Source organism: Schistocerca piceifrons, chromosome 4 (genome assembly GCF_021461385.2).
Source record: "Schistocerca piceifrons isolate TAMUIC-IGC-003096 chromosome 4, iqSchPice1.1, whole genome shotgun sequence".
In the NCBI taxonomy this organism is placed as follows: Eukaryota; Metazoa; Arthropoda; class Insecta; order Orthoptera; family Acrididae; genus Schistocerca; species Schistocerca piceifrons.
Window position 1 is genome coordinate 620,300,134 of NC_060141.1, and position 22,144 is coordinate 620,322,277.

The 22,144-nt window shown below is 37.7% G+C and overlaps 1 protein-coding gene across 2 annotated transcripts in view; it reads left to right on the forward strand.

The window, feature by feature from the left end:
- LOC124796362 (palmitoyltransferase ZDHHC16B) overlaps positions 1-21,142 on the forward strand; it is an 86,110-nt gene extending 64,968 nt beyond the window's left edge. Inside the window, exons 8-9 of one of the 2 annotated variants that reach the window (XM_047260520.1) lie at positions 10,000-10,102; positions 20,679-20,886. In XM_047260520.1, coding sequence (XP_047116476.1) covers positions 10,000-10,102; positions 20,679-20,742 — 167 coding nt within the window. In that variant the 3' untranslated portion in view covers positions 20,743-20,886. Of the gene's footprint in view, positions 1-9,999; positions 10,122-20,678 lie in introns of both variants that reach the window. The other variant, XM_047260519.1, reaches the window with a different exon arrangement.
- The last annotated feature ends 1,002 nt before the right edge of the window (positions 21,143-22,144 follow it).

The following is a 22,144-nucleotide window of genomic DNA, read 5'->3' on the forward strand; positions in this document are numbered from 1 at the left end:
TCTTGCAAACCAACAGGAAGCTCACATTATTGTGCTTTACAAATATGAAAACAAGAAAAGGATATATAAGCAGTGAACATCAGGATAATTTAATGGCATCTTAAATCTGCTTGACAGACCTGCAAGGAATGGATAAGGTAAGAGTGACAGTCATCTCAGTCCTCCTCTCAAATTCATAGTCACTGTTGGGTCTGTAATAATTTCTCTGATTGTGCCAGAAAACGCTGTATTGATTACACATGCGAATATCTAAATGTGCTCAGTCATGATGATCCCTCTACTGTAAGATATAACATAGTCACATTATCTTCCCGCAAAAGGTTCCCTTTCAGAACTACTGGTCACAGCTGTGTACATTAACTTTACTGTGGTTTATCTGCAACAGTAGTAGTTTTGCTCAATGGAAACCTCTTTTACGTACTTTGTAACATTAAAAAGTGCTACCGCCTCACGTGCATCATTAATCAAAATATCAACAAACAAATGTAGCATTGTGAAGCAGCTTGCGAGTATCAGAATACACAGAAGTGTGTGTTTAGTTATATTCCACTGAACAACTGACTGTTAGTATTGTTATTTTGCATGGTACTTACTGAATTATCAGTTAATTTTAATTTATTACAAAGGTGAATAGTTCAAAATTATTTTAGGCCATAAAAGAAGGCATGAGTACAAAGTATATTTTGAAAACAGTTACATATATTTGTAAAAATATTGCTTCTATAACATTAAAAAATCATCTAAGCATAAAAAAATTCCTTTCTCCAGGAAAAATCAGATGAGGGGCTTTCCTGCATCAGGGGAGATAAACTTTTTCATGTGATCTTCTGTCCAGGTGATGCTATTTCTGCCCTCAAAAAATAGAAAAGCTTTGACAATAACTGCTACACAGGTTTCCCACCTGAAAAGTGCATTCTAGCGACACTTTTCCCAGCATGCCTCTCTCCGGCTTTTTCTGAAGGCTTTAAAGTGAAAAATGCACTATCAAGTTGTTCTTTGAACAGAGATAATGGCTTGTAAAATAATTTATTTTGCATTGACCTGACACACTGCATTACTTCCAAACACAGTTCTTTTAAAAATTGGCTCCTAGAGAACAAGACTGCAATTGTAAGAACTTGGAGTTTCACACAACAGTATAGTGTCACGGTGCATGAAGCAGTGTGGCCACAGATTGTACCTGCTGATACGTGCTCAGGCTGCTGCCCTCTGCCTTGGTAGCTTCCCATTAGAGTTAATTCTGTCCCTAGGGAAGAATTCGGCACCCACAAATGGCTTCCCGCAGTGCCTGTTACATGGCTCATCCATGTCTTTTATGGAGGTGTGCACCATATTAAGTAAAGAATGTGCAACTAAATAGTTAGGAGTAAAACTGAGATGGGTCTTAGCAGCTAGGTCTTTGCAATTATCATCGTAACCCACGATAGCATCATACAGATTTATACACGTTGGTGCATAAAAGGGAACTGTGAAAGTTATCAGCCTAACATTTTTCTGACATGTTTCAACTTCTGCCAGGTTTCAAAATGTATGTATTAATATAAAAATGGGAGACAGAAGTTTGGAAAAGTTACACTATTTTATATTCATTTGGAACTTGGATGAATAGCTTGAGCATTGAAATTTTGTAAAGTGGATGCACAGTTGAGTACTACTGATGAATGCTACGACATTGTGATAGGCTACCATAGAAAAAAAGGAATGGGAAGAGGTATAACTCAATGCATCTGAGGTACACCACATCTGAATTACAGCCCGATGTTCTAACACGCAGTGACATAAAGCACAATGAGGTGGCAGAACCTCAGGGAGGGGGGTAGATGAAGAAATCAACAGAATTTGTAAGAACTTGGATTGAGTCGATTGAATTCACAGTATAATTTGACTTATCAATGCTCCAAGTTTAGACTTAGTCACTTAACAATAAGAACGTATTTTTCTGACCTTGTGAGGTGTTTGAAAATCCAAACATTTGATGTGTTGTACCAAGTTTATTCGTTTCATGTATAATAATATGAAAAAGCAGCTATAGGGAAAGTTGCTCTTCCTTTTATAAAAAATCATCACAAATCCAATCAACAGGGTGCGAAGAAGGCACAGTGATTAAACTGACAAGAAAAGAGTTTGGATATTTAAAGGCTGTAAAGGGCTTTGGACTACTGTTTGCCACAACAGGAGATACAAAATCCCTTACTCATGTGGTAAAGTGTACCTAGGATTTGATAACAGGAGCACAAACACCTGGCTTAAAGAACACGAGTATTTATTTTTTGGGCAACTCAGATAAATTAACAGTAGCAGATCTTGCCCTGACACCAGGGTACACCCTAAATTCATTCTCTGATGTACGGTTTTATTAATGTCCAATGCTTAATCTGCTAGGTTGTACAGAGAGATCACAGAAATTAAAAAACTAAAATGACTTTAACAGAAAAGGAGGGGGACTAAAAATTGACAAGTTATGAGAGTTAGTGCTAAATAAACTAAACATCACCAACTGTTCTGTAGCATAAGCTCCATAACATGTCAATGTGACTTTGCTATCTGTGGTTTCGTATAAGCAGTTTGATTTTCTGAGATTGTTTGAGTTTGAAAATCAACCTAGAAGTTTTTATAGCCTCTGAGGATTTCTACGGCATTAGGATACGAAATGTTAGGCAAAGAATATGTTTGGACCATGACATAATGCCGAAGTAAGTAAAGTCACCAAGGGTACAAGTACTGGCCAAGAAAACAAAACCTGCATTGCACTGTTGGTCCTATTTAGCAAGCTTCTGTACTATGCTTCTTTCCCTTTGTGTTCTTGAAGCAGATGTGCTTTTTTCCACATCTGTGTTATAGTTACTTGGCAGCTCTGTTATTTGGGGGAAAAAAAATTGTGGTAAAAAGACCATGTGAAAATATTGGAAATCGCAGATATTGGGTAGCCAGTGCTGTGATTACACTAAATGCCCCTGAAAATTAATTGTAAAAGTAACCTTTCTCATATTGATTCACACTGTTGAGTGACTGCTGAAGCAGTCATCAATGATATGCTGCTTATACCATTGTCCTAAAAGTATGTTGTACTGTTGCATTTTTATTTTTATATGTCCTATTGTGACAGCCAAAAATTGGATAAACTCTATACAGTGCAAAAAAGATCCCACTGTTCATTGTCAAGTTTTGGATAGTCTGTCTCTTGCTGAAACTATGCTAAACGCTTTGTACCATTCACAGTTTTTTGCAATTTGAATGCAGTGTGCTGCAGCTTTGTATTGTTGAACTTAGATTCGTTGTGGAGTTACTGGTGTCACTCTGCAATGAAGACCGAATATGCGACACTTTGGCATTACAAATGCTAACCATTTACAGAGAATGATGTATAAAACACAAAGTGTTTCTGGATTTAATAAGTCCTTCCAACAGCTTCAAGAATTGTGAACCAATGTCAGGTCATGTACACTTCAAACAAATCTTATGGCATAAAATAAATACATTAAAATGGCCCTAGTCAATGAACATCATGTTGCATGTATGGCTCAGCACAAGACCTATTAGGCAGAAGAGTATAGCTGTGAGTCACTAACTTCTAGCAGTGCCACTAAAGAAAAGTAGCTGCAAGTTGTAAAAATGTTGGTGGCTCACAATTCGCATTTGAATGTATTGGATTATTATTTTGATGACAAGCTTTGAGTTACACTTCATATAGAAGATACTAAAAACCCAATCTCTTGTAGTGCCTTCTTTGTATTGCTTCCTAGTTGTACTAAAGGTATTGTCTGGTTACATGGGTAATTTCTTTCTAGGAGGATTTAGCATGCGCGGTGAAGGTTAGAATATAAAGAAGTATTTTATAATAAGGTTTACAATTATTTCCATATCAAAACTGAATGCAATTGCATTTTTAGTCATAATTTGAAGAAAATTGTGTAGTTTAAAAATAAACCATAGATTAAGTAGATTTCTGGCTTTCTCTATTATTTTGTCTGTTGAAATTTTCTTCTATCATCAGTTGAGTAATGTCACTTCCTTGAGCACTAACCCTGTCAAAACATTACTGGCATGGCTGTTAACCCAAAAAGATGTTACTGACAACAGATTAGTTAATTCTGATTCATACTATATACAAAATAATTTGAACTGGTTGCATTGCTAAGGAGCTATTTTTCATAATGTCCTTGTGCTGTAATAAATTTTATAAAAACTAATCAACTCTGTAACATACTCTTGTACTCTGCTGGAAGAGAAAACTATAGAACCTATGTGTGTGTGGAAATGACAAGCAGACTGAGTGTGTATAAACTCAGATGTGATGTACTTACAAGCTGACCACACTAGTTGAACAAGTTCACAAGATCAGTCTCATTTCCTTCATGTTAAGCCACAAACACAATATTTTCCAATGGAACCCAGTAACATTTCAGTGGAAAACTATCCAGCCTGTGCTGTTGAGTTCACAGATTCTGATTATCCTTTTTGCAATGTAAGGATACAGTTACAGGTCTGAAAACAGTCACTTACTAATACATCATGTTAAATAGCTCCTTATCAATATGAGCATTACCATTTCTTTTATGTCCAGGTGGTATTACAGGTACGTCTTGAAAGGGGTGTGAGGGGAGAAAAGATACACAATTGGATGCAGATAAATAATGCAGCTGCAAAGAATTGTACACTGAAGCACCGAAGAAGCTGGTATAGGCATGCATATTCAAATACAGAGATATGTAAACAGGTAGAATATGATGCTGCAGTTGGCAATGCCTATATAAGACAACAAGTGTGTGGCACAGTTGCTAGATCAGTTACTGCTGCTATAATGGCAGGTTATCAAGATTTAAATGAGTTTGAATGTGGTTTTACAGTCAGTGCACATGGGACACAGAATCTCTGAGGTAGCTACGAAGTGGACATTTTCCCTTATGACCATTTCACGAGTGTACCGTGAATATCAGGAATCCGGTAAAACATCAAATCTCGGACATTGCTGCAGCTGGAAAAAAAATCCTGCAACAACAGGGCCAACGATGACTGAAGAGAATTGTTCAATGTGACAGAAGTGCAACCATTCCGCAAATTGCTGCAGATTTTATTACTGGGCTATCGACAAGTGTCAGCATGTGAACCATTCAATGAAACATCATCAATATGGGCTTTTAGAGCCAAAGGCCCACTCGTGTACCCTTGATGACTGCGTGACACTAAGCTTTATGCCTTGCCTGTGCCCATCAACACTGACATTGGACTGTTGATGACTGGAAACATGTTGCCTGGTCGAACGAGTCTTGTTTCAAATTCTATTGAATGGATGGACATGTACAGGTATGGAGACAACCTCATGAATCCATGGACACTGCATATCAGCAGAGGACTGTTCAAGCTGGTGGAGGCCCTGTAATGGTGCGGGGCGTGTGCAGTTGGAGTGATATGGGACGCCTGATACATCTAGATATGACTCCGACAGGTGGGACATACGTAAGCATCCTGTCTGATCACTTGCATCCATTCATGTCCTTTGTGCTTTCTGATGGACTTGGGCATTTTCAGCAGGACAGTGCAACACCCCACACGTCCAGAATTGCTATAGAGTTCCTCCAGGAACACTCTTCTGAGTTTAATAATTTCTGCTGGACACCATACTCCCCACACATGAACATTATTGAGCATATCTGGGTTGCCTTGTAACTTGCTGTTCAGAAGAGATCTGCACCCCCTCGTACTCTTATGGATTTATGGACAGCCCTGCAGGATTCATGGTGTCAGTTCCCTCCAGCACTACTTCAGACATTGGTAGAGTCCATTCCAAATTGTGTTGAGGCATTTCTGCATGCTTGCGACTGCTCTGAACGATGTTAGGCAGGAGTACCAGTGTCTTTGATTCTTTAGTGTATTTCATACATTGTATAGTAAGTCTAATATTAGTCTTGAAGAAATGTGAACAAATTTGGAATTTGTCTGTAGATTCATTTATGGCAAAAATCATTAGACAGCAATAAGACAAGTTGATCCAGTAATTTAGGAACTGAATTGACCTACATAAAGAAAATCTGCTATTGTTAAGGATGATTTCAAAGACTTCATTAAACTATATATAAATAATACTAGTCACTGACATTTCATCCTCATTTGGGCTAGATATTTTCAGAGATAAATTGGCAATGTGTCTCCTGGGATTGAAACAATAATTTAATTTTTTTATAAGAATAAACCACCATTTGACTGTATATTACTGTATTTTTCTTCTGTACTGTTTAGATTTCAGCTTTTATGCCGTTATCAAGTACAGTGCTAAAATTTCTTGATAATGGCATAAAAGAAAAAATTTAGATAGTAAGAAGAAAAATACAGTAATATAAAGGCAGATAATGGTTTATTAAAAAAAAAACTGCATGACTGTGACTCAGCACCATCAAAAACTTTTTTTCAGTAGTGAATAGTTCTATATATTGATCATTGCCTCTCAGATCAAAAGGAACTGTTTGTAATTATAAATATACCTTCATCAGCAATTAAAAAAGGAGGGAATAATGTAAGAAGAGCCTTAAGAATCAAAAATGCCTTTAAAAATAATTTACTGATTGACTCTGCACTATGTTGTTGTGCTGCTGATCATTCTATCTAAATTAGCTACGTGTAATAAATATCCGCTAAGAACATCAAATCATTTTAGAACTACTTAAGATGTGTCAAATGAACTGAAGTAAGAGCATCTGCTTTACACTGCATAAATAAGTTTTGTTTGGTTCTGAATATAGATTGATTTTTGGTGACCCCACATCTTGTAATCTGTAGCACGGATTTGGAATTCGCAAATTTCCTTCATTGATGTAGCGTGCACCAAACATATGGTACATCACCTCCTCATTGTACAGTGAACTAGCAACTTTGGCAACTATTTCTAAGATTTCAGTAATGTTTATCCATGAAACGACAAATAAGTTGTGTTAAAATAGTATCTGCTTGGGGAAGAATATCCAGATGAAAAAGAGGAGATGTCTGTAGTGTTAAGTTAAACTTTTGGTAACAGGTTGTGGTTTTTATTCCAATCCAATTTGTACAAAGTTGCCAGCCAACAAGTCTTCATTTAAAGAGAACCATCCTTCAACAGTAAAGTACTACTCACCTGCAGAACCTATGAAATGTCTATAAATTTTTGCTCTGCCCGCACCTGCGCCCGCGCCCTGTAATAACTTCATTAATATATCAGAGTGAAATATAAATATTACCCATCTTGAATCAGAAAAGTGAGTTCTATTGGTAGCAGGTATAGCAGGCACTGTTGAATTTCTGTGTGTTGCCTTCTCTCTCTCTCTCTCTCTCTCTCTCTCTCTCTCTCTCTCTCTGGAGCCCGCGCCCGCGTGTGACCTTTCCTGTTTTCTATAATTTTGTGGCCGGCCGGAGTGGCCGTGCGGTTCTAGGTGCTACAGTCTGGAACTGAGCGACCGCTACAGTCGCAGGTTCGAATCCTGCCTCGGGCATGGATGTGTGTGATGTCCTTAGGTTAGTTAGGTTTAATTAGTTCTAAGTTCTAGGCGACTGATGACCTCAGAAGTTAAGTCGCATAGTGCTCAGAGCCAAATCTATAATTTTGTGTCTTTAGTAGTAGTAGTAGTAGTAGTAGTAGTGGTGGTGGTGGTGGTGGTGGTGGTGGTAGGTAGGTAGGTAGGTAGGTAGGTAGGGGGAGGGGGGGGGGGGGGGGGAGAGAGAGAGAGAGAGAGAGAGAGAGAGAGAGAGAGAGAGAGAGAGAGAGAGGCAACACACAGAAATTCAACAGTACCTGCTATAGCTGCTACTAATAGAACTCACTTTTCTGATTCAAGATTGGTAATATTTATGTTTCACTCTGATATTTTAATGAAGTTATTACAGTATATGAAATAACAATAATATGGAAGGGATACATTGCCACTTACCACATAGAGCAAGCATTGAGTTACTGACAGGCACAGTGAAAAGAATTTTTAAAATATTCAGCTTTCAGACTACATCCTTTATCAGAAGTTGGAAATTTACTCATGTGTACCTGGCCACTTATGTCTCTGGGCACTAAGGTTCAGTCCAGTCCATCCTGGATTTTCTTTTGTTTTATTGAGGTATATGTTGAGTTAGTTTTTAAGGTATTACAGGAATACTGTTTGTCTTAGTAAAAGTATGAACCCCACATGCATTGTTACTACAAGGGTAGTTTGAAAAGTTCTCGGAATCACCATGAGAGGTCAGTGCTAGCGCAACAAGTTGTTCATGTGATATTCATTGGACTGTTGCGTGTAAACACGAGCCACGTCAGTACTCTGTGACGGTGATGTGGCCCTGTTGTTCCCGCGTAGTGATTTGCAAAGATGGAAAAAAAATAGATATTTGAGCAGTGATTAAGTACTTCCTAAAGAAAGGTAAGAAAGCAGAGGACATTCATGCCGATTTCCAGAATACGCTGGGGGACTCTGCTCTTTCATTTTCTACTGTTGCCAAGTGGACAAATGAATTTAAATTTGGCCAGGAGAGCTTACATGATGATCTGTGCAGTGGTCAGCCAAGATGTGTCACTAATCCAGAAAAAATTGCAAATGTGCACAAAATGGTCATGGAGGATTGCTGATTGAAAGTGTATGAAATTGCTCCCACTTGCCAGATGTCATCTGAAAGGGTATATCACATTTTAACTGAAGAATTAGAAATGAAAAAATTATCTGCAAGATGGGTGCCTCGACTCTTGATGCTGGATCAAAAATGCAGGGAATGGACATATCGGAACAATGTTTGGCCAGTTTTAGGAGAAACGAACAAGATTTTTTTGCACTGGTTTGTGACCACAAATGAAACTTGGATGCACTACTGGACCCCAGAGACAAAACAACAGTCAAAGCAGTGGAAACATGCTGATTCTCCACCACCAAAGAAAGCAAAGACAGTTCCTTCAGCGGGAAAGGTCCTAGCGTCAGTGTTCTGGGATGTGAAGGGTTTCTGTTTGTAGATTATCTCTCCACTGGACAAACAATTACTGGGGAATACTATGCTAAACTCATGGACAAATTGCAACAAAAGATACGCTAAAAAAGGCCAGTTTTAGCAAGGAAGAAAGTCATCTTCCACCAAGAAAATGCTCGCCCATACACGTGCCATCGCCAAGGCAAAATGACACGAACTAAGATATGAACTGTTGCCACACCCACCTTATTCACCTGATATGGCTCTGTCAGACTTCCATCTCTTCCCAAAACAGAAAATTTTTGTTGGTGGACAAGGATTCATTTCAAACAAAGAATTGATAGCCGGATTTGACAACTGCTTTGCAGGCCTGGGGGAAACTCATTTTTGAGAAGGGATCAAGGCACTGGAACATTGTTGGACCAAGTGCATTAATCGACAAGGAGGTTACTTTGAAAAATAAAAAATGTTTCAGTGATGTAAGTACTTTTTTTCTATTCCGTTCAGAGAACTTTTCAAACCACCCTCATATCATCAGCAGTTTGACATCCACTGCTAAATGAAGGTCTCTGCAAGACTTTACCTGCCATTATGGTCGTAATCTGTATCCATCCATGCTGCCCCTACATGACTTCTAAAGTTGCGAAGCTATCTTCAGTTAAGTTGTCCCAGTCCTTTCTTATCTCTTAGAATCCATCAAAGAATTCCAGGGTCCATCTACCAGTGATTTTTTGATTGTATGTCTCCGTCCACCTCAATTTCATCAATAGCTGTCGTATTTATGGCTTGCACTACAGTCTGCACCCTGCTGTATTTCTATCCGTCCTGCCTCTCTTACTAATTTCCAACGTTCACTTCTCCATTGCTTACTAAGAAACCCTCAGTCCTTGAATAATCTCCCCCCCCCCCCCCCCCCCCCAATAAAAATTTGTCTTTTACTACAATGTAATTGTCCTCTTTCTATCTCCATCTCACTGCATTCCTCCCCCTCTCTCCCTTCCCTTGTCACACATCCTATCCCTTATATGCAGCTAATATTTTAAGCGGATAATTTTATAATATTTCTTAAATTTGATATTTCATTGCATATAGGTGTGCTGATTGCACTTGGCTCACTAATGATGTGGCATGCACGACTAATAACAAGAGGAGAAACAAGTATTGAGGCGCACATCAATAAACAGGAGACAAAGAGGTTAGCTGCACTCAATAAGGTAACTCATCATTGTTAGAAATGTAAACTAGATTATAACTTTGTGTAAAGCATATGTAGGAGACACCACTGTTTCATAAATTAATTAAAATGAACATGAGTGAAAGATACTGTGTGTGTCATACTTATTTTATTAAAATAAACTGTTGCTGGCTAATGAAGACATTTTTCACTTGGTTTGCATTTACATTTATATTTCATGTTTAAATACCCTCTTAACCATGTTGGATGTTGGTGTTTTCTTCACTTTGTCTTAACATAACCTTCACATTTTATATTTAATTGCTCAAGAAGAAACAAGCAACTGTGTCAACCCTCAACTGCTGTATTTTATGGTTGTGAGATACTGAATAGATGATCCTGTGTATAAACAGCTAATAAACTGTAACACACAATATCTGTCAGTAGAGCTTAAAATCTGTTTCTATCTGTGAAATAAATGCCTGATGATCTGCTCTTATTAGAAAACCATAATAATTATTTTAATAAAAAACTTTTTAATATAACACATTTTTAAAATGGACTAAAAAATATAAAATAATTTCTCCTAGCCATATACAAATTTCTAACACCATAAAAATAGTCCTGGAAATTTATACTTGTGGATTTGTAATAGCTATGACAATACTTGCAGAATTTAAAGTGGAAAAACACGGGTTGTATACAGTAGTAATAGTAAGGAGGTGAATATTCACATATCAATAAAGTATTGCATGTGCCCCACATTTTTCATTTTAAATTCTACAAGTATTTTCACATCTCTTAAAAATTCACAAGCACAGATATTCAGGAATATCTGTATGGATTTAGGAATCTGTATGAAGCTGGGAGAGTTTATTTTTATTCTTTTCAATCCATTTTAAAAATGTGTTATGTAAAATGTTTTTTATTTAAATAATTATTTTCTGCTTTTTAGTTTTGTGCATTTGAAATCTTGTAGTAAATTTCAAACCGTGTTGACATTACAACAGACATGAGTGGTAAATTCCAGGCTTATTTCAGTTTTTCTTCATCCTAGTCAACCAATACATTGCTTCCTCATACAGTTATGTCATGGAAACACCTCCAAATGCAAAAATTAAAAAAAAAAATCAACGTATATGGAGACTTAACAGCAATTGTTCCACTATAAAACATTTGTAAGTGGAACAGTAAAAGGGGGAATAGCAGTGGTACACAAAGAATCCTCTGCACACCCCAGACAAATACGTTAGTTAATATTGCATTGTCATCTGGTTCTGTGCTATTCTGAAAGTTTTATCAGAACTACTGATAGCCTTGGAAGAGCCATCTCATGAGCAAGATGTATGAAACAGGTAAAATACGAAGCCTATTCAAAACGTTCTAGAACATTCTGGAACATTTGTAAGTTCGCAGCAGTGGTTTGTTGGAGCGAAATGTGGTTGGCATCCTTGCACATGCCTGTGATTAATGTGTAACTGCCAGAAGTTTCATTGATGTATGTCTGTTAGTTATTGTTCAGTGCTGTATTGAGTAGAACATTGTGGCACACAGTTTGTGAATTTCAAGATTGCAGAGTTAGAGGAGCAATGCATATGCATTAAATTTTGTTTGAAACTCAAGAAAACCTTTACAGAGACACACTATGATGCAGGAAGCCTACAGTGATGAGAGCTCAAGCCATACTCGGTGTTACGAATGGTTCACATAGTTTAAAAATGGCCAGCCGGAAGTTCAAGATGAACCTCATTCAGAATGCCCTTCAACATCGGCTGGTGACGCTCATGTTAGGAACGTCAAATTGTACATGCCAATCAAAGACTGACTGACTGAGAGATTGCAGAAGAATGTAACATATCAGTTGGACCGTGTCATGAAATTCTGACACAGCACATTGGAATGCATCATGTTATCGCCAAGTTTGTCCCATGGCTCATGAGTCAAGACCAGAAAGATTTTCACCTTGCAATCTGTGAAGGGTTTTTGGATCATGCAAATGAAAATCAGAGATTTCTTAAGAGAATCATAACTGGTGATGTCTTCACAATGGGTCGGGAAACGTTCTCAAAGACCAAAAAAAGCTTATTATGCTTATCCATTACGGATATTTTAGAACCGTGACTGTATAATGAATGTTAATAAGTTATAAAGAACTGCAACCAGTCACTTTTTTGAATAATTATGTTTTATTCCATGAACCGGTTTTCGAACCTTTTCAGGTTCATCTTCAGATGGTTTCAGGAAGTTAAATCATTACTGCTGGCATAATGCTGGGTGCTGGCCCTATGACAAAAAGATGGGTCACACTTTAATGTATCGCCATAACTATAGCTTATCTGTTGATATGGATGTAAATCTAGTTTTTACTTACTGCGACAGTATAGGTGGCTTTTTTCGATTAGTGTCCATCTGTCTGCCTCCATTTTGATATCCAGTAGTTATATCAGTACACACACTTCCACACAAACTATATTAATTTACACTCTGATACCAAGACTTTTCCAGCACCCAGCATGCGCTTTACAACTGTTGCTTGTAACAAAGATCTTGACAGAAAGATATGGCATAGGCCTACTTTGTACATAGATGTAATTTGTTGTTCTTTACATGTATTAAAGTCAATATAAGGGCAAGTATTTTAATCACAGTGGTGATAACATGAGAGCACAAGATAAAATAAATAAATAAATAAATAAATTACTATAAGAACAAACTTCAGATGATCTGATATCATATTTCTGTTTGTATATTACAGACATTATTGGCATTAATATGAATACGCAGGAATCAATAATACAGAGTTATAGATGCAGCTGTGTGTATGACTAGGACCTTTATATTTAAGTTAATAACAAATCTTCAGATGAACTGTTGACTTATTTCTGCTGTTATGTTAACATGATGTGGGGTATTATCAAGAGTAGATTCTGTTTATTTTAGCTAAAGGTATATGTATAAAAGTTATAGTGATTGTAATGGACTAAAGCTGTTTGTATGGCTGTACACTTTATATTTAAAACATCATGGACAAAAGTTCTTAAACTGTTGACTTACTTTCATTCTTACATTAGAGTGATCTGGAATATTGGTAAAGGCAGCTTCTGTTTGTTCCAGCTAGAATTAATATGTATAAAAGTACTGATTTATGTTAGCAGTAGAGGGCTTTAACATTTAGAAATATAGTACGGGTTTTATTCTGTGGTAGGATATTACGCTGACACCAGTGTAGTTAGGATGTAAGGAGAGGGAGGGGGGAGGTCGTTTGGAAGGGGGGGGAGGGGGAGCCAGTGTAGGGTTCATTGTTTGATTACTTGTTTTGAGCTAGTAGATCTTCAAAGTTCTGAAGGAAAAATTTGTTTCTCAGTTCAATTTGATCATTGAGTAGGTAGTCAGGTGCTGTATTTGTGTAGATAAATATTTTGAATTTCTTCAAGAAGGTCAAGTATTGTGCCTTTGTTGGCAAAATGGAGTATTTGGAGATTCTGTTCTATGTTGGTTGCAGAATGATTGTGTTGGGCAAGATGTGAGGCAAAGCTGGACTTGTTCAGGTTGTTAAGACAGAGTGCATCTGTGTGTTCTTTAAATCTTGTTGTGGAGCGTCTACCAATTTGTCCAATGTAGAAGCTTGGACATGAGTTGCAAATGAGCTTGTACACACCTGACTTTTGACACTGTTGTATAGTGGTTTTGGTGCTGTGTGTGATTTTATTTTGTATTATGTTGTTAGTGAAGAAACTTATTTTTATGTTGTATGTCTTGAAGAGGTTGGCAATTTGGTGAGAAATCTTCCCTGGGAAATGCAGGCTAATAAATGTGGTCTTCTTGTTTGTGGGTGGTTGTTCAGCAGTTGGTTGATTTAATTTTGCTGTATGGATTAGTTTATCTTTTATTGCAGGGTTGTACCCATTGGTGGATGCAATTGAATTAATAATTTCTGTTTCTTTTTGTCTTTCACTTGTGCCCATTGGGATTTTAAGCATGCGATTACCCATTGTTCTGAAGAATGCTTTTTTTTATGTTTGTCTGGATGGCAAGAGGATTTGTGTATGGTAAAATTGGTGGTTGTTGGCTTTCTGAAAATTTGAAATTTATATTTCTGATTTGTATTTGAGATTGTTAGATCAAGATAGTTAATGCCTTGTGGTGTTTCATGTTCTACTGTGAATTGGATTTTATTGTGTATTTTATTAAGTTCTTTGGCTAGGCTATCTGTTTCTTCTGTTGTTCCATTGAACAGAATAAGTGTGTCATCAACATAGCGTTTGTAATAAAGCAGCTTATCTTTTAGTTGGGTTTGGGACCTAAAAAAGTTGTTTTCAAGGTTATTGATATATATGTCTGCTAGCAAGCCTGCAAGACTACTTCCCATTGCCAGTCCATCTTCCTGAATGTAAGACTTGTTGTTGAACAGGAAGTAGTTGTGTGACAATATAAGCTACAGCATCTCTATGAGTTCATAGATTTCAGCTCTACCCATTGTCCCATGTTTGAGTAAGTTATTTCTTATTAAACTATTTGTTTCCTTGACAGGTATGTTTGTATATAGGTTTACTATGTCAAGAGATGCAAATTTAGCTGTGACTAGGATGGGAATATCTTTTATACTATTGATGAGCTCATAATTGTTTTTAATGGAGCAGTTATTTTCAAATACATATGCCTTGCGGATAATATCATCAAGTTTTTTGGTGATTTTACAGCTTGGGCTATTGATAGTGTTCACAATGGGACATATTGGACATTCTGGTTTGTGGATCTTAGACTGTGATCTCAGTTTTGTTGCTGATGGGTTATCACTATACAGTGCTTGCTTCTAATGGTGCCAACAAGAAGTTGCAGTTTTTAAGCAACTTTTTATCATGGAATGTAACTTCCTGAAACCATCTGAAGATGAACCTGAAAAGGTTCGAGAACCGGTTCATGGAATAAAACATAATTATTCAAAAAAGTGACTGGTTGCAGTTCTGTATAACTTATTTACATTCAAAAAAAGCTTGTCAGGTCAAGTCAAATGTCAAAGCCATGCTGACAGTTTTCTTTGACTTTGAAAGATGAATTCATGCCACAGGGACAAACTGTTAATTGATGGTACTATCAGGGCATGTTGCAACACCTGCGAGAAAATGTGAAAAGTAAACTGCCTGAAATGTGGCTAGATAATTCATGGCTCTTGCATCACGATAATGCACCCGCACATTCATCCCAGTTGGTGTGTGACTAGTGCAGAAAAAACGAAATCACTGTGCTTTGTCATCCTTCGTTCTTTCCAGGCCTTGCTCCTGCAGACTTTCTTTTATTTCTGGAGTTGAACACCCCATTGAAAGGATGAAGATTTGCAATGATAGGTGAGATAAAATAAAATTCGCAGATGGCACTTCACACGATTCAGCAAGGGGCACACACAGATTCCTTCCAAAAGTGGAAATGGGATTTGGAGCAGAGTATCAATTGCATAGGAGAGTATTTTGAAGGCAACCATGCAAAATAAGTAAAAGATAGGAATAGAAAAATTTTGTGGACAAAGTTCTGGAATTTAGTGAACAGGCCTTGTACTCTTAGATTTCAAAAATAATATAATAATTTCAGTTCCAAAGAATGCAGGTGCTGACAGGTGGGAGTATTACCGAACTATTAGTTTAACAAGTCATGGTCACAAAATACTAACACAAATTCTTTCCAGAAGAATAGAAAAACTGGTAGAAGCCAACCTTGGGGAAGATCAGTTTTGACTCCGGTTAAATGTAAGGACATCGAAGGCACTAGTGACCCTATGACTTGTCTTAGAAGAAAGGTTAAGGAAAGGCAAACCAACATTTATAGCATTTGTAGACTTAGCAAAGCTTTTGGCAGTGTCGACTGAAACACTCTTTTTGAAATTGTGAGGTTGCAGGACTAAAATACAGGAAGTGAAATGCTATTTACAACTTGTACAGAAACCAGACGGCAGTTATGAGAGCCGAGGGGTGTGAAAGGGGAGCAGTGATTGAGAAGGGCAGAAACCAGACGGCAGTTATGAGAGCCGAGGGGTGTGAAAGGGGAGCAGTGATTGAGAAGGGAGTGAGACAGGATTGTAACCTATCCTTGATGTTATTCAATCTGTTCAGTGAACAGGCAGTGAAGGAAACCAAAGAAAAATTTGGAGTAGAAATTAAACTCCAGAGAGAATAAACAAAAACTTTGAGGTTTGTTGATATCATTGTAATTCTGTCAGAGGCTTGCAAGAGCAGTTGAGTGGAATTGACAGTTTCTTGAAAACTGTACATAAAATGAACGTCAACAAAATCAAAACAAGTATAATAGGATGCTGAGGGCATTAGATTAGTAAATGAGTCTTTGAAAGTAGTAGATGAGTTTTGGTATTTGGGCAGCAAAATAACTACTGGGTGAAGTACAGAGAACATAAAATATAGACTGGTAATGGGAAAGAAAGTATTTTTGAAGAAGAGAAATTTGTTAACATTGACTGTAGATTTACATATGAGTCTTTCTTGAAGGCATTTGTATGGATCCATATATGGATGCGAAACATGGACGATAAACTGTTTATATGAGAAGAGAAACCTTCAAAATGTGGTGTTACAGAAGAATTGTTGAAGATTAGATGGGCAGATCATGTAACTAATGTGGAAGTAGTGACTGGAATTGAGTAGAAAAGATATCTCTGGGGCAACCTAACACATTCTGATCACCAATTTAGTATTGGTGGGAAGTGTAGGGTGTAAAAAAACCATAGAGGGAGACTAAGAGATGAATACAGTTAGCAGCTTCAGAAGGGTGTAAGTTGCAATATTTATTCAGTGATGAAGAGTCTTGCACAGGATAGAGTGGCGTGGAGATCTGCATTGAATCAGTTCAGACTGAAGACATCATCAATACCAGGAGCAACAAGATTTGGTCACAGGGTGTGAATGTACTTTATCAATTATTTTATCAAATAAATATGTATTCATATTAAATAAACTGATCTGTGAATATGTATAACTGCTTCCATTTCAGTAACACTTCAGTTATGCTTAATAGTCATATTGTGATTGCTTCTCAGTTTTGGTTATTGATAACTTGATTCCAGTGTCTGAGTTTAATTTGTACACCACAGCTTCCAGCACTGAAGATGATCACTATGTGCTCGAAAGTCGATTCTGCTATCAATAAAATATCAATATTACAGCCAATGCTGACCTTCCTTGTAATTTAATATTGCAACTTGTTAGTCAGTTGCCCTTTTTGAAGATTCAGGCATCCAGTATTAGTGTTTCTGCATTCATGTTAAACATTATGTTGTGTGATTTATGGTTAACAAAGATGCCCTTATGGGCTAATGGTATCTGTATCTCATAGTGAAGAGATGATTTTGGCAGTGGTTACTCACATGTTGCCATCTGCCATTGAAATACTGAGCCAGCTGTTGAACTGAAACTTGCCTATCTGTTAAGAGAACTGAGACAAATAAAGATGGTTGTCCATCACAATTCACTGATTAGGAAAGGTATTTCACTGTAGTGCTGACAAGGATTGTAAACAGCGGATGTGTCGATACCAGGGCATAAAGGCTTTGCGAATTGCATTCTTTGTGCTCAGTTGGACAATAACTATACCTTGCAGACAGACATGTGAACAATATATGTAGATGTGATGGGATGTGTAGTTGGGCTCAAAGAAGCTGGGTGGAGTAATCTGCAAATTCCTCGATATTTGAATAGGAGTGACGCCACTATTCTACGGTGTAGGTAGGAATTGGTAAGCCATGGCTGAACTATGTTGAGAAGGAAGATGTCAACCTAGTCAAATGTCAGAATTTGAGGCCCGAGCAATCGTTGGAGAGGCACTCGGAGCCCTGGTTTCATCATAATCATCAATATGACATGCAACTGGTGCTTCAGTGAACACAAGGAGCAATAATAGGCAGCTCACAGAAAGGGGCTGAGTTCATGACGCCCCTTGTGCCAACTACCATTGACTTCTGTACATAAACAAGGCCGTTTGCAGTTGTTTGGGGTGCATTCAGCATGGAATCTCATTGACTGAAGTAGAATTGTCTTCAGTGATGAATCTCGTTTCGAACTGAGTACCAATAACCAGCGAAGAGGTGTATGGAAGTGCCCTGAACAGCAGTGGGACTCCAACCTGACTGTCACCCGCCATACAGCCTGACAGCCAGGAGTGGTGATCTGGTGTGTCATTTCATGTCATAGCAGAACCCCTTGGTTGTCATCTGCAACCCCCTTACAAAAAGTGGTACATCAGTATTATTCTACACCCTGTTTTGTTGTCTTTCATGGCTAGCCATCCTGTGCTTACTTTTCAGCGAGATAATGCACTCCTGCACGCGGTGAGAGATTTTACTGTTTGTCTTCCTCCTTGCCAAATTCTACCTTGGTCAGCCAGGTCGATGGCTCTCTCCCCAACTGAGAATGTTTGGAGCAGTATGGGCAGGTCCCTCAAACCAGCTCCAGATTTTGACTATCCAATGAGCCATTGTTTTTGATTGTGTATTAGTGAAAATGGAAAATGTTCTAAGTGCCAAATGTGACACATGTCAGGAGAATGAAAAAACAATGTATCTCTGTTTGTGCATAACTGGTTTGTATCAAGAAATTGAGATGATGATCTAGTATCACAAAATTATGCTGCTCAGCACATCAGCACGTAATGAGACATGTTAGAATGTTCTTAATAAGTATTTATTTTCTGAGTGCTGTACCAAGAAACTGACTGGCAGCCACTATTAATAATGCTGTTTATTTACACAGATAGCGCTGTTACTGGTTGTGGACAGACAGGTTCATGTTTAAGTTGCATTTGTTGTTGTTTACATTAGTTGTCAACAAGTAATGTAAATGACAACAGATGTAATGTAAACATGAACGATTGTCTGAAGATGAACCAGTTGGTCCAAAACTGGTAATAACATTTTTTAAAGTAAATAGCATTATTCATAGTAGTTATTTGTTGTTTCCTTCTTTGCAAGGATCATCTTGTATGTTATACACAGCCACGATATCAAAAATGTCAGTATTCAACAAAATAGTGGCAAGTAAATTTTTGTTCCTGGTACCATTGATATTGAACCACTAAGTTTTGTTCGTGATAATACAAGTACAGAAATACAGCATTAAGTTTTTAACCATGACTCGACACTGTCTACTAATGCATATTTGAAAGACTTTCCCCATGGTTTGTCACTAGTATAAAGTCTGTGGACATTCAACAGACAACTGAGAACACAATAGCACTGAAAGAATCATTTTTTCTGGAAATCATGAAACATACACTATCTGATAAAATATATCCAGACAAACATAAAGCAGGATTAACCACTAGATGTCACAAAATGCAGACCTTCCAGTACAAAAGGAGGCTAGGAGTATTGCGTTGTCAGTAGAGAAGCAGTAACAGCAGAATGAATTGGCCGGGCAGCTCAGTAACTTAAAAAGGCAACTAGTGAGTGGATGTCACCTGAGCAAAAAATCCATAAGGAACGTTTCAACCCTTGTAAAGCTGCCAAAGTCAACTTTGATGATGTGGTTATGAAGTGTGCAGCAGAACAGCAGCAGCTAAACCAAGACCAGACAGACCATATATACTGATGGACAGGGACCAATGAGTGTTGTGGAAGTTGTTTTAAAATACCACATGAAATCAGTGGAAGGAATCACAAATAATCTTCAAAGTGCTACCAGCAGTACAGCTAGTAAAATGACAGTGCATAGGGAATAAGAAGAATGAAGTTCAGTGGTCAAGCAGCTCCTAATAAGCCACTCACTCCTATAAGTGCTAAGTGAGACTCGAGGTGGTGTAAAGAGCAACACCACTGAAAAAAAGTACTTTGGAGTGAGGAATCCTGCTATATCCTGTGGGAGTGAGGAATCCTGCTATATCCTGTGGTATTCCGATGGGAGGGCTTGGGTTTGGCAGATTCTTGGAGAACATTACCTACCATAATGTGTAGTGCCAGCAGTGAAATATGGAGAAGGTGGTATTATGGTATGCTTTTCTTGGTTGGGGTACAGTCCCATTATTGCACTTAAGAAAATACTTTGTATGTAAAGATATGAATACATTTTACAGTGTACAGTGCATGGTAGAAGAACAGTCCGGAGATGGTGATTGATTATATCAGCATGACGACGAACCCTGTCCTAAAGCAACATCTGTGAGGCAGTGGTCTGTGGACAGTATCATTCTTGAAATGGATTGGCCTGTCCAGAGTCCCGACCTGAATCTGACGGAACAGCTTTGGGATGAGTCAGAACATCGATTTTGCTCAAAACCCCAGCTTCTTGAAGAATGGACTGCTTTCCTCCAGACATTCAGCAACCTCATGAAAAGTATACACAGCAGATAGTGTAAAAGACAATCACCTTATTCTTATGTTACTCACATTTCATTTTCTGTACCTTTCTTTGTTTCGAATAATTAGACTCATAAGTTATTATTAGTTTCAAAATTTTATTATGGAGATGACTTCTTGTTAGCCATGCTATATATTTCAACAACTCTTTCAGGAAATGTGCAGCATTAACTGGATTATAAGAAATATATAGTGTTGGTCTGTTGCAGCAACATACAATTCTGTATAATTTTGTTTGGTTTCTAGGTGTACAAAAATCCTTACAATTTTGGTCCACGAAGGAACTGGAGATACTTCTTGGGGATGGTAAGAGGCAGAGGGTGGCGACATGTCCTCCTGCCCTCAAGTCACAAACCATTAGGTGGTGGATTGACATGGCGTTCAGTACACTCAGACTCTGAGCACGATAGTGATGATGATGGTGATAATGGATTATCGTATACCAAAGATCCATAAATTTGATAATTTTAATAAGCTGTTTGGATACCAAAGAAAAGTGTATTCTTAACTTTGAAATGGAACATTATCTTTTTTATTCAGTGAACAATGACCAAGTGCTATTTATATTTATTACAAAATAAATTGCAAAAAGGATGTTGTTTTGTACAATTCAAATTTTTTAATCTATGCACAATAAAATGAGAAGTCTTTCAGTATTTGGTTATTGTGTATTCAGATAAGTGACTCCACATAATAAAGGAGCTAAGCATTTGTGAATTCACACCTTCACACTGTATGATTTATTCATATTGAATAAAGAATTTTACAGTTTTCATTTTAATACTGCTTGTTTCTCATTTTTGCAACACAATACATTCTCCATCAGTACCTTGTTATGCACTGACACTTGATGGCGTGGCATACCGATGTATAGTTGGGTTACATATCACTAAGGTGAATTAAATGTGGTATAGCAAAAAGACATCTTAGAGAGAGTAGGTTCCTTGAAATGGCAGTGTGCTGGCCACGTTGCAAGAAGAAAAGACAACAGATGGATGAAGCTAGTACCGGAGTGGAGTCCGAGAGAGCACCGGAGGCCTAGAGTAAGACCACCAGACAGATGGGACAAAGACATCAAGAAGATCACTGGTAACACCTGGCAGAGAACTGCCCAAGACCGTCCCACTTGGAGAAGACTGCTGAAAGCCTACCTGAATCCACGACTCGAAGAGGCCACATCTTCTAATGATTGAATTGGCTGATGATGATGATGATGATGATGAACAAAAAGAAATGTAATATAGAAGTATAAAAACTGACTTCAATTGTTGAAGTCTAAGGTTTAAAAAAGTGCTCTGATGTTTTTTTATATAAGGTAAGATCTGTAACATAAATGTTTTTTCATTTGGTGTGTAATGGTACCATTCTGTAGATGTACAGAGTCCCTTCCAAACAGTCTTTTACCCAGTTGCTTCAATGATAATTTTTACCTTATTTTTCTTGTACGGTTGGCTTTCTAGAATTCTATTGGTGCAGTGGATCTGCTATGCATTGTCACCAACACTTGCCATGTGACTTCTTCTCTGTCTGGACAAGGTCAAGGGCTGGAAGAGGGCTTTGTAGTATTCAATCTGTGGGGGAGGGAAGTGATGTAACTGCTTTTTAAGTAACTTGTCTCTTTTTGGTTGCATTTGTGTAACTTTTACAACAGTGGGTGAACAGCTCTTTTATTAATCAGATCATCTCCTCCTAACTGAATTTCAAAACAGGAC